This window comes from Malus domestica, chromosome 10 (genome assembly GCF_042453785.1).
Source record: "Malus domestica chromosome 10, GDT2T_hap1".
Taxonomy (NCBI): Eukaryota; Viridiplantae; Streptophyta; class Magnoliopsida; order Rosales; family Rosaceae; genus Malus; species Malus domestica.
Genome location: NC_091670.1, coordinates 43,169,078 through 43,182,924, shown reverse-complemented (window position 1 = coordinate 43,182,924; position 13,847 = coordinate 43,169,078). Strand labels below are relative to the sequence as shown.

At 37.0% G+C, this 13,847-nt stretch overlaps 1 protein-coding gene across 4 annotated transcripts in view; it reads left to right on the top strand.

Annotated features, from left to right (window-relative positions):
• LOC103446810 (protein PYRICULARIA ORYZAE RESISTANCE 21-like) overlaps window positions 1-13,275 on the top strand; it is a 44,153-nt gene extending 30,878 nt beyond the window's left edge. The window contains exons 1-3 of one of the 4 annotated variants that reach the window (XM_008385952.4): window positions 11,448-11,881; window positions 12,316-12,397; window positions 12,520-13,275. In XM_008385952.4, the coding sequence (XP_008384174.3) occupies window positions 11,864-11,881; window positions 12,316-12,397; window positions 12,520-13,049 (630 nt within the window). In that variant the 5' untranslated portion in view covers window positions 11,448-11,863 and the 3' untranslated portion in view covers window positions 13,050-13,275. Of the gene's footprint in view, window positions 1-11,447; window positions 12,155-12,315; window positions 12,398-12,519 lie in introns of those variants that run through there. The other 3 variants (XM_029087694.2, XM_008385950.4, XM_070806446.1) reach the window with 3 other exon arrangements.
• Window positions 13,276-13,847: the final 572 nt, after the last annotated feature.

Genomic DNA, 13,847 nt, shown 5'->3' with positions numbered 1-13,847 from the left:
GACATCAGATTGTCAATATTGTGCATTTGTTTCTATTGCTGGGTAATTGAAGATTGTTGTTGCTGATCATTATGTCGAATTCTGTGAAGATTGAAGGCTTGCTGGGTATGCTAACTATTAAGCTTACCGATGATAATTTCATAAAGTGGAATTTCCAGTTTTCGTCTATTTTACGTGGCTATGATTTGTTTGATCATTTCACTGTTGAGTCTGTATGTCCTCCCAAATTTGTTCTCACTCCTAAAGTAGGTGTTACTACGGAGATTAGTGCTGCTTATAAGGCATGGATTAAGACTGATATGGCCTTGTTGAGTCTTTTAATTGCAACCTTGAGTGATGATCCTATATAACATGTTATTGGATGCAAAACTTCTCGAGAAGCTTGGATAGCTTTGCAAGATCGTTACTTGTATGTTTCTAGTGCCAGTGTCAAACATTTGAAGGCTGAGCTTCATACTTTACAAAAAAGATAGGATATTATTGATAAGTATTTGTTACAATTGAAAAGCATTAAGGATCAATTGCAAGTTGCAGGGGAAAAGGTCTCTGATAGTGATCTTATAATTGCTACTCTCACTGGTTTACCTCCTGATTATGATACAATTCGCACTGTGATTTTAGCTAGAGAAACCCTAATAACTTTGAAAGAGTTTCGAGCACAGTTAATTGGTACTGAAAAGACTATTGAGTCAAGGGTACATTCTCTAGTCCAAAGCATGGCTGCTATGTATGTCAATACCAATTCTTCCACTACTACTTTTGACAATAGTGGTTCCTCTCCATTCTCGGACAATTCTAGTCCCTCTCCATTCTCTGGCAATTTTGGTTCTTCTTCTCAAGGATCATCTAATTTTGGGTATGGTTCTAATGGCATTGGTTCCTCACATAGTAATGGTGGTTATCCAAGTTATCAATTAAATGGTAATACTGCCTTTCCATTTTGCTGCTAATGGTAATAATGGAGGGAGATTCTATAATACTAACAATTTCAGGCCAAGGGGCAATGGTGGCTATAAACCCAGGTTCAATAATTCAAGGAATGGATGGCAATCTTGGTCTGCCAATACTTCTAACAGATATGACCATATTCCAAAGTGTCAAATTTGTTCTCGAAAGGGTCATGTTGCTATTACATGTCTATATAGAAATGATACTAAAAATGGTCTGAATATTCAAGAGTGTCAAATATGTTGAAAGAGGGGTCATATTGCACTCAACTACAGACATATAACAAACTATGCTTATCAAGGCACTCAACCACCTGCTTCTTTGACTGCTAACTATGCATATCAAGGGTTTCCTTCTCCACTTGAAGTTCCTGTGTATGCTTCTTCACCAAAGTTCCATCACCAGTGTCATTTACGCAATATCCTCCGAGTGTATCTCCAATTCATCCTTCTAATATGTTTGCTATGAATGCACAAAGTTCTCCTGAAGTTGTAAATGGTGATTCATGGATCATTGACACCGGTGCATCTCATCATATGAGCCCTGATGTTAATGTTCTTACCCGGGTTATTCCATATGAAGGAAATGAGAAGATAATTGGTGGCAATGGTGCAAGTTTGGAAGTCAAACATATTGGCAATACTATTTTGCCTACTTAATCTCATGTTTTACATCTTAAAAATGTCTTACATGTGCCAATGCTTACTGTTAATCTTTTATCAGTTAAAAAGCTTTGCAAGGATAACCATAGCTGGTTTATTTGTGATGATGTCTAGTTCTTTGTGCAGGACAAGGCAACAGGGGCAATCCTCCATCACGGAAAGAATAGCAAAGAAGAATTGTTCAGAATTCCAGTACATATGTTTCCTACATTGTTGAGTTCAGGTGGTGTTTCTTCTGCCTTTTTGGGACATACTATGCAAAAGTCTTTGTGGCATCAACGTTTGGGTCATCCATCTAATGAGATACTTGCTGTGATGCTTAAAGATTCTGATATAGTTTGTAGTCCAGATGAAAATGTAAAAGTCTGTTCTCATTGTATTTATGGTAAAATGAGTCGATTACCATTTTCAGAAATGATTGATAAGATAGATATTCCATTTTACAAGATACATAGTAATGTTTGGGGACCTTCTCCGGTTCTTTATGTTGGAGGCTATAGATACTATGTTTATTTTCTAGATGAAGCCACTAGGTTTGTATAGATTTTTCCTCTCATAAATAAATCAAATGTTTGTGGTGCATTTGTTCAATTTTGTGCCTATGTTGCAAATCAATTTCATGCTAAGATAAAGGTTTTCCAATCTGATAGTGGTGGAGAGTTTTTGATAGTTCCTTTAAGGATAATTTGGATAAGAATGGCGTCCTGCATTATGTTTCTTGTCCATACACACCTCAGCAAAATGGCATGGCTGAGAAAAAGCATCGCCATTTGCTTGAAACAGCTATTACTCTTATGTCAGTTGCTCAATTGCCACACAAGTTCTGGTCTTATGCAATTGTTCATGCTGCCTTCTTGATTAATCGAATGCCTTGTAAAGTGTTAAAATGACTTCTCCCTTTGAACAATTGTATGGCAAGAAACTTGCATTGTCTACTTTAAAGGTCTTTGGTTTAGCCATTTATCCTTACCTTTGACCTTACAATGCACACAAACTGCAATCTTGATCTGTTCAATGCATCTTTCTGGGTTCTTCAAATGGATATAAAGGTGCTATTTGCTACAATCTGTTGACAGGAAAGCTTCTTATTTCTAAACATGTTTTGCATGATGAGAGTTCCTTTCTTTATATGGATATGGTTAGTTCTTGTTCTTAGAGTTCAATTCCATCACCTTCTTCTATGAATATTCGACCTTTGGTGGTGCAGTTACCTAGTTCTACTAACAACTCTGAGGTTTCAATTAATACTACTGAGTCTCACAGTTTATCTTCCAGTTCATTAGCTCATCAACATCGGTTTGCATCTACTACTAGTACAAGTACATTATCACCTACTAGTAATGATCCAGGATCTAGAACACATGCTACTCTTTCCGGTTTCAATTCCATGTTGCCTGTCCTTCAACCAAGCTCAGGTACAAGTTCAGTGTCTTCACAGAGCATTCAAACTCGATTACGAACATGCACCATTACTTGAAAGGATTATTCTACCCTCACTGTTTTGTTTCCTGAAGTTCATTCATTAACTCTAGAAGATGATGCTCATTTTTCAGGGGGTTTTACATTCCTTGCTGATATTCATGATGCTTCTAAACGATCAAGCTTCAAACAAGCTTGAAAAATTCCACAGTGGCAGTTGACAATGCAAGAGGAGTTTGATGCTCTCCAATCTCAAGGTACTTGGATTCTTGTCCCTAACTCTGGAGATAAGAATGTTATAGGAAGTACATGGGTGTAGAAGCTTAAGAGGAATAGTGATGGCACTATTTCTCGATTTAAGGCTCGGTTAGTAGCACAGGGATTTAGCCAAGAACAAGGTCTTGATTATACAGACACCTTTAGTCCAGTGGTTAGACACACTACAGTGCGATTAATTTTAGCATTAGCTGCCACATACAAATGGGATCTTCGACAATTGGATGTTAAAAATGTGTTTTTACATGGGGAATTACAAGAAGAGGTTTATATGAAACAACCTCAAGGGTTTGTTGACTCTAGGTGTCCTACTCATATGTGTAAGCTTGTAAAATCATTGTATGGTTTAAAACAAGCTCCTCAAGCTTGGAATGAAAAATTCACTGGCTATCTACAAACTGTTGGTTTTGAAGCTTCTCTATCGGATTACAGTCTATTTGTGAAGACAGATGGTACTCATGTTATTATTTTACTTCTATATGTTGATGACATAATCATCACAGGCTCTAATTCTGAGTTGGTGTAATCTGTGATTACTAATCTTAGTGAGGTCTTTGATTTGAAGGATATGGGGCAGATAGCTTATTTTCTTGGTATTCAAATTACTTACAAGTCTAATGGGGATTTGTTTATCAACCAAGGGAAATATGCAAAAGATCTGATCCATAAGGCTGGTATGGTTGATTGTATAAGCTGTTACACCCCTTGTAAACCTCATAATCAGGTTTTAACCAGTGATGGCTCTTTGTTGTCTGATTTTACCTTGTATCAAAGCTTACTTGGGGGTCTCCAATACCTCACTTTCACTCGTCCTGATATAGCCTTTGCAGTTAATACAATGTGTCAATACATGAGTGCTCCAACTGATGTCCACTTTGCCATGGTAAAATGAATCTTGCGATACTTGCAAGGTACAGTTCACTGTGGATTGACATACATTTCTGGTGGATCTTTATTTGTAAATGCTTATAGTGATTCTGATTGGGTGGCTGATTTAAACATTAGACGTTCTATTACTAGTTATGTGGTGTTCTTGGGAAATAATCCAATCTCTTGGCAATCAAAGAAGCAGTTTTCTGTTTCTAGGAGTTCCATAGAAGCTGAATATTGTGCCTTAGCTCATACAACTGCATACATTGCTTGGATCAGGTTACTTCTTAAAGATTTACATGTGTTTCTGCATTCTCCTCCAGTTCTTTACTGTGACAATCAATCTGTAATTGCTCTCAACTTGAATCCTATCTAGCATTCCAGGATCAAACATTTAGAAACTGACTTTCATTTTGCTCGTGAAAGGGTGCAAAAAAGAGACTTGTTAGTTAAGTACTTGTGTCCTAAAGATCAAATTGCAGATATTCTCACAAAGGGTTTGCACGGACCTGATTTCTTAAGGCATTGTTTCAATCTTAAGTTAGGTTACCCCATTTAAGATTGAGGGGGGTATTGGATGTGAATGTAAATAACATGTGATGTGCACATGATATTAGATAGGAGTGTAAATGACATGTACTGTGCACATGGGATTGGTAGCTTACTTTTTAAATCAATGTATTAGAAGAGTTTAAAGTGTGCTTTTACTTCCATGTATTGGTAGACAATACAGAAATATAATTGTAGATCTTTGAGATTCATAGCTTCTTCTCTAACCCTTTATTCTTCTTCTTTGTATAATCTGTGAGTTGTTCTTGATCTCTTCAGTGTGTTAAGAATTTTGTATAATGTGACTTTGAAAGTGTGTGGGAAGGGTAAGGATATGGAGAGATCAGAGAAGTTGTTCAACGAAATACTCCAGAGAGGTGTTAACCCCGATAATGTAACCTTTTCGACTATGATTAGTTGCTCTAGGATGTGTTCTTTGCTTGATAAGGCTGTGGAGTGGTTTGAGAAGATGCCCGGTTTTGGGTGTAATCTGGATAATGTTACCTATTCGGCTATGATTGACGCCTATGGACGTGCGGGTAAGGTTGAAATGGCTTTCAGTTTGTATGATCGGGCCAGGACTGAGAAGTGGCACATTGATCCAGTGACGTTTTATACGTTGATCAAAATTCACGAGCAATCGGGGAATTTTGATGGGTGCTTGAATGTTTATGAGGAACTGAAAGCTATAGGGGCTAAGCCAAACTTGGTTATTTATAACACTTTGTTGGATGCTATGGGAAGAGCTAGGAGGCCTTGGCAGGCCAAGAAAATTTACCGAGAGATGATCAGCAATGAGCTTTCACCAAATTGGGTAACATATGCAAGTCTTTTAAGGGCCTATGGTAGAGCTCGTTACCGTGATGATGCTCTTAATGTTTATAAAGAGATGAAGGAAAAGGGATTGGAGTTAAATGTAATTCTCTATAACACCCTTTTAGCTATGTGTGCTGATGTTGGTTACACCGACGAAGCCGTTGACATTTTTGAAGAAATGAAGAGTTCTGAAACACTGAAGCCTGACAGTTGGACATTTTCGTCCATGATTACCATATATTCCTGTAGCGTAGAAAGTCATAGAGGCAGAAGCAACATTGAATGAGATGTTGGAAGCTGGTTTTAAGCCAAATATCTTTATTTTGACATCACTCATCCAATGCTAGGGTAAGGCAAAATGCACTGACGTTGTCAAGATATTCAATCAACTCCTAGAATTGGGTATAACACCAGATGAGCGCTTCTGTGGTTGTCTCCTGAATGTGATGACTCAAACACCAAAGGAAGAACTTTGCAAGCTTGTGAATTGCATTGAGAAGACTGATGAAAAACTAGGGTATGTGGTAAGACTTTTAGTGGAGAAGCAAGAAAGTAGTGACAACTTCAAGAACGAAGCATCACAACTTTTTAACTCGATTGGTTCGGATGTAAAGAAGGCTTACTGCAATTGCCTGATTGATCTTTGTGTGAACCTCAATCTCTTGGAGAGAGCCTATGAGCTACTAGACTTGGGGATCACACTTAAGATATATATAGGCTTACAGCCAAGGTCTTAGACCCAGTGGTCTTTGTATCTCAAGGGCCTCTCTCTTGGGGCAGCTTTGACTGCATTATATGTTTGGATCAATGACCTATCTCTAGTATTGGAATCCAGTAAGGAGTTTTTGCCGTTGCTTGGAATTAATAATGGACATGGGAAACATAAGTATTAAGACAAAGGTCTGGCGAGTGTATTTGAGTCGCATTTGAAGGAATCGAATGCTCTATTCCATGAGGCCTCACACAAGGCTGGCTAGTTTTTTACAACAATAGTTGCAGTCAAGTCATGGTTAGCGTCTAGAAGTTCATCTGAGTTAGTTACTGCTTAGATGTTGGGCTGTTTAGTTTACTGACAAAGCTCATCACACTGAAAATGTAATGTGAAACTCGTATTTGCTGCTTGTCAGTTCTCTATTTATATGTTTTTGGAATTCTCTATGGGCGTAGAGAACAGTTTTGTACCATTAGAATTCAACTATGAAATCTTCTTTCATTAGTCTTACGAAGTTAGTGAAGTTCTTAGAAATCTTGCATCGTACTCAGTAGTAATGCTCTTGAAAGAGAAGGGACCCTTCCCCATTTTTCCTATTGTCCCTCTCTCTCTCTCTCTCTCTGTTTCTCTCTCTCTCTAGGACTCTCCCTCTCTCTTTTTAAATTTATAATCAATATATGTAGGATAGGACATCAGATGGGAACAAGGTCGATGATGTGATTTGAATAACATCATCGGTTAGAGCATAGCTGAATGAGTTTTAAGAAATCGAAGAAGTGAAAAAGTCCAGTTTCCTTTTGTATGCTACGAAAATTTTGAAAATTCCTTATGATCAAAACCATTTGGGAGTCACTCCAACATGAGAATGACAGGAGGTACAAAACAAGTGTATTGTTGTAACTTCTGTTTCCATTCAAGCTATTAGAAAGGCCAATTGGCACCATCACTAGGGTCGGCCCTAAGAATTTGAAGGCTCTAGGCGAGCTTTAAAAGTGGGGCTCTAGAATTATCGAACCCCCGACTCTTTGTACATTGATATGTAGAAGAAATAATTCGCTAATACATGAAAAAAATGTATTTCTACATCAAATACTATTAAAAATTAATACTAAAACAAGAAAGATATGTAAACATTAGATAATACATGTCTCTCATTTTTAGATGCATATGTACTAATTGAGTTTACATAATCTAAATTGTTATTAGATTAGGCTTTCTAATTATATTTGGAAAAACAATACTTGTTTGGGGAGTCTTCATCATGTTTCGAACAAGAGATGGTAACCAAATAAATGCCTTCTTTTCCACTAGCCACCAAGTTTTTTGTGTTATCTGTCTTACTTTAAAAGTATTTATATACTAATACATACATATAAAAAAAATTGGGGGCCCCTAGAAGTCGGTGGAATTAGGCGATCGCCTTACCCAGCTACCCTCAAGGTCGACCCTGACCGTCATAGACTGAAGTGACCTTAGATGCTTACTTTTTGAGGCTTATTTATGCTATCATAATTCTCAAGATACAGGGCACGTTCTTTGCTTGTGATAGAATCATATAGACATTTCTCTACTCAATGGGACCAATATATGGGACACAACAACACCATTCAAATTTTAACGGGATCACAATGTAAAGAACCTCACTCTTTACGTTTCCCTACTCAATAGGAAGAGAAATCTATTAAAAGTCAAATAGAAACGTTTACATCTCTTCTACATATGAGATAGATGAGCAGGAATATGTTAACTTTCATGTGTTATGTATAGACACCGCTGATTAATCCCTTGTACAGTGCACTAAGACAATAAAATATGATTATTGGTTGCATGGTTTTATCATTTTCTGAGCCAGGAAGCTTCTCAAAATGTCAATTACCAAAAGGGTTTTGTGCGTTAAGATTAAGGGATTTCCTAGGTGGGCGTGGGTGGGTGTGTACTGTATTCGTTGCCAACTTTGCTGGGTCAAGTCTGGTGACGAAAAATCTCAATTCCATTTTAAAACCACTTCTAATTTTGGGCTTCGATATTTCAGAATCGGCCTAAATTCTTACAAACTTAGGCCTGTGGTGGGTATATTGAAGCTGCTAAGTCCATTCGATTAGGGTGAGAAAACAGTGTCGGCAGAATTTCTCCCTTGCGCATGGGTTGCGTACAAGGGATTTAGCACTCATCACACCCGTTGGTTTTAAGGCCCTAGAGGTGGAAGGCTGGGATGGAAAATGATCCTCGTCGGATTCTTTTCCTGGGGATCCTAGGGATCCAGTGATCGTGACTGTTCATCATACATAGTGCGGTTCAGTTTTCGTTAGGTGCTATTTATATTTAATTTTAAATTTTAAATTTTGAAATGATTTCTGATCGCAGGATGTACGATGAACCATCATAATCACGGGCTGGGATTTCATCTCCAAGACGTTATGTGTAGGCGATGCGCACACCTGCGCACATCATAGGGACTAGGATTCTCTCCTCTCATTTTCCATCCCCTTCCCTCCCCTCATCTCACATTCTCTGTTTTGTCTTTCTTTTTATATATAAAGTTAATATAAAATATTGACATGACTTAACCGTGACTGTTCACTTCAAATAGGAGGGGAGGGAAGAGGAGGAAAAAAAAGAGGGAAGATAATCCTAGTTCCAGCATAGAGCGGCACAAAAAATTACGCAAAGTTACCTCTGCCTAATCTTTGTATTACGTATGTACTACAGTAGTACTACTACTTGCACGATAGCGATCAAGACGAGATCTCTAACAACCGATCCCGTGCATCCACAAAACAACGTCATTCAAAAACAAAAGTTGAGTTAAAAAACATTTGATAAGCTGAGGTCACAAATATATATTACCCAATGATAACAACTTTTAATCGATCAAATAACAAGACAACGCACGTTGGTCTTGTATAAAGTAAAAAAGATTAATTGAACCGGTATACGTAGTACGTACATCATATTTCCACAATTTTGAACACTAAATTGATCGGCACACATGCACGTTGCCTAAAGAATTTCCTATTTTTTGTGTTGCCACAATCCCAGAAGCCAGTTCGCAACCACAAAATATGAATAAGTAGCTAACTAGGCAACATGATACACCAGCACACTACTGTTGACCATTGTTAGGGTGTGTAGTGTACTGCCAAAAAGATGATTAAGTGAACGACTAATTAATTTAAATATCGTTGCACCTAATGTCCACTAATCTCATCCTCATTTCCCATGTCGGTTGTATTTAGGGATAGGCAACGATTATGGCGGGTGGGTAACCGCGATTATTTGTCCATAACCGTTTATTCTCATATCCGCATAACCGTTTACCCGTTGGGTAATTGTCTAAACGGTTATACCCATACCCATAACCGTTTATAAACGATTAACCATACACATAACCGTGTACCCATTTAACCGTAACCGTTTAGTTCATGTTTACCCATTTATCATTTTTAAACCCGTTTATCCTTTCTTTTTTTACCATTTACTCATTTTTCACCCGTCTACGTGTTTTTTTAACAACTTGAAAATTAAAAAAGAAAAATTTGTCATAATTTTCTTTTTCTAACAATTAAACACCGTTATAGGTACATTCATCATACATTTCCGCATTTTAATTTTTTTAAGTCCTTATACCATTCCAATAATTGAAATAATATTTTACAGACAATATTTTTAACTGTTAGCAATGAAGATAATATAAAATTTGCTAAGTATTCTTGGGTTACGAAAACTGTTAAAAGACAGTATTCTTGGGTTATTTAACTCAGAATGTAAAATATTAACATAATATATATACTGGACCATGAAATTTAAAGTGGTTAAGGAAAGTTATATTATATTAGCTATAGAAATCATGCACTAAAGTCAATAGCATTGATCTAAGTTTTGTCTGATAGGGAACATGGTTTGTGTTAATTTTACATATATAAAATAAATGGGTAAATGGTTACCCGTTTATAACCACGGTTAATACCCATAACCGTCAATTTAAATTTCGCGGGTAAACGGTTATACTCATAACCGTTTATTTATCTAAACGGTTATCTATAACCGTAACCGTGAAATTTAAATGGGTGAATAACCGCAACTACTCATAACCGATGGGTATTTGCCATCCCTAGCTGTATCAGAACGAAACATATAAAGTCTTACGTACAAATGACTGAGCTGTGATGCACTTAATAAATGGATCACTAAAACCTTAAACAAGAAGAAAAGATCAAATCGGATTGATCAACCACTATCGTGTGAGCCAACCCACCTCTATGAAGTTGGGACACTTGGAACGGCTTTCTGAGGCAGTAGCCACACCTTTGCCGCCTGGAGCCCACGCTTTTTCAATTTTGATCATCCATTCTCTCTCCAGTACATTGCAGATTATAGGGTTTATCACATTCTTTCTTTCTACGCCAAATTCCACATATATATGATTGCATCATGTATGTACGTGTGGTTCTAAAATGATGACGTATCAATTGCATCCAAGTCGTTAGCCTAATTACTAGACGTTTCTTCACCGGTTTGGATTAACAAACCAAACTTCAAGTAGCTGGTCAAAGACGGGTGGCACCTGTTGTTACTTAAGATGTAGGGACAACTGGAGGAATTTCCATGTGCCATGTGGGGGTGCATGATCCATAATTGTACTTGACCAAACTATCGACCTTACAATATAGTTTTTTCTCCATTAATATGACGATCTTGAAATAATATTGGCAGCTCTCCTCCCCACCAAACTCTATGTGAACTTTAATAATTATAATTAACTTAGGATGTAATTTTATTTTGATAATTAATCATTTACTTATAATAATATTAGCAGGAAGTTGGAAAGTATGGAAGGTGAGGTGGGTGAATCAAAGCCAGCACATGCATATGCAAGAAACTGCAACTTTTAGCGACCATCAGAAAGTCACTTCGTATGACGACAACCCTCAATCATTATAGCGAGATATTTTTCAATCTAAAATATAAAATGTTACATCACGTGTTATTATAAAAATATAAAATACTTGTGTTAAAAAAAATTAATAACTTAAAAAATAAAATTTATCATCATTTACACGTGGTGTACTATCCATATTACCGTTACAATGAAACTTTTGTCCACCATAGCATGAAATCAACCTTCCAATATCAGCATCCCATTGGCCCTATGTACGAATTATTGTGCGCTCTCTTTTTTTTTTCATTCTTTCTTAACGGCAAAGGATCCTTGTTTGGGGATTACGAGAATTTCATGATCGTGACAGTTCTTCGTATATTGTGTGATCAGAAATCATTTTAAAATGAAAAATGAAAATAAATATAAATAGTATCTAACAAAAACTGACCACACGATATACGATGAACGGTTACAATCACGAGATCTCATGATCCCTAAGAAACCTTTCTTAACAAGCAATTTGTCATGATTTTTTTTTAATAAACCACTTCAATCAAATATTGCTCTCCTTCTCTTTCCCTTTGCCTTGTTCCACCGAATTGTATTCCTATTTTTATATATTTTTGTATATATATATAAGTCAGTTTTGTGAGAGAAGTTGTCCCATTCAATCATTTTAGTTGAGAAGTTATCCTTTAGATCTGAGCCTGAGAGCATCCACTACTCACTACAATGGGGGAAAAGGAAAAGGTACGCAATATTTGGTATAGTTTGTGTTCTCTTCATTTTTTCTTCTTCTGAGGATAAGCAGATAACCAAAAGGATGATTTGTATGGCTAAAACTAAAAGGCTTTAAGCTCTTGTTTAAGTTTTGTGGTTCCTATTCTTTTATTTATATCCTAATAAGAATCCAAGTCCCCTCCTCTGTGCTATTTTGTTGTTTTTTTCCCCTCTCTCTCTCTCTCTCTCTCTGTGTTACTGATTTTACCACATACCTTCATCATGATTCTTCCCAGTCAGTCAGTCAGAACCCTGATTGTCCAGCAGCACTGTTCCACTTCTTTTTGTCTACACTTTTGCACAACAATCTTCTGTATTATTTATACATTTTCTGAATATTCATTCTTGTCAATATTTGGTTAATGTACATATTTTTTCTATTAATATTAATATGGGTAATTCAGGTTACGATTATGGTGCTGAAGGTGGATCTTCAGTGTCACAAATGCTACAAGAAGGTCAAAAAAGTTCTTTGTAAATTCCCTCGTGAGTCTCTCTTCTCCTTGGTTCGTTTATAATTATTTGATGAAAAATCAAAAGTTCTACCTTTTTGGAAAATTAAGATTAATTGTAGACTAAGTAAATTAATGTGTGTTTGTGAACAAGAGAAATACGAGACCAGATATACGACGAGAAGCAAAACCAAGTGGTGATCAAAGTGGTATGCTGTAGTCCAGAAAAGATAAGGGACAAGATTTGCTGCAAAGGTGGAGGTGCCATAAAAAGCATCGAGATCAAAGAGCCAGAGAAGCCCAAGCCACCGCCGGTTGAGAAACCACCTCCCGAAAAACCTAAACCGGCTCCACCGCCTCCCGAAAAACCTAAACCGGCTCCACCGCCTCCCGAAAAGCCTAAACCACCTCCTGAAAAACCTAAACCACCGGTGGAGCCAGTGAAGCCTTGTCCTCCTCCTATGCAGCCGGTTCCTTGTGTGCCAGGGTACCCACCGCCTGTCCGAACATGTTGTACGGATTGTTACCATGGGCATGCAGGTGGACCATGCTACAGTGGTTATGGTGGGGGACCACCCCCGTACATCCAGTATGATGGTTACTATGGGAGGCCAGTGTATGACAGTTACGGCGGTGGCAGCAGGGGGTATTGTGAAGAAAATCCCTCAACTTGCACAGTCATGTAAATCATTGATCATCTTGTTGGGCTGTGACACCTTCTTCAATCTCGGGATAATATTTTAACAGTGTTTGTTGTTTGATATTAATAATATACGAGGGCCGTATATTGTTAAGTGAATAATAAAGTTGGTTGTTGATCTTGGTGGTTGTCAAGTCACAATCATGTTAGTCTATTCATTCATAGTTGGTGCGTGCTACAATTTTCAATGCAATTAAAGTTTCCATTCCACATTCCCTTCTTTGTCCTGCACAGTGCACATGCCTTCTTATTAGTTATTTCCTATTTCGCAAGTTGATTTTCATCAACCACTAAGAGCAACTCCAGTGTAGGAGCCCTCCCCCAGGCAATTCACTATTTAATCCACCTAGTGAACAGTAACTGCCCTTAATAAATAGTGCATTCCCCTGGCAATTGCCTTTTGCATCTCCACCCCTGCACTGAATAGCCCTGGCAATTGGCAATAAAATATTAGTATTTTTTTATTTATAAAATAATACATAATAATTTTATTTGTAATTTCGGATAAGATTTTTAATCGTTCTCGTTGCGCCACGTGTCATTATCCGAAAAGCCAATAGCAATAAAATTTTTGTATTTATAAAATAATTCAAAATAATTATATTTGTTATTTCATAGGTGAAAGAAAGATAGGAATGTGGTTGAAAGTAGTTGAGAAAATATGAAATTGTGGTGTAGGGTAGAAGATAATGAGAAGGTATTTATAGGTGAAGTGAAATCAAAATTTTTTATAATTTTTCATAATTTTTTTTCGGATTTTTAAGAATTTTTTTACATTTTTTTT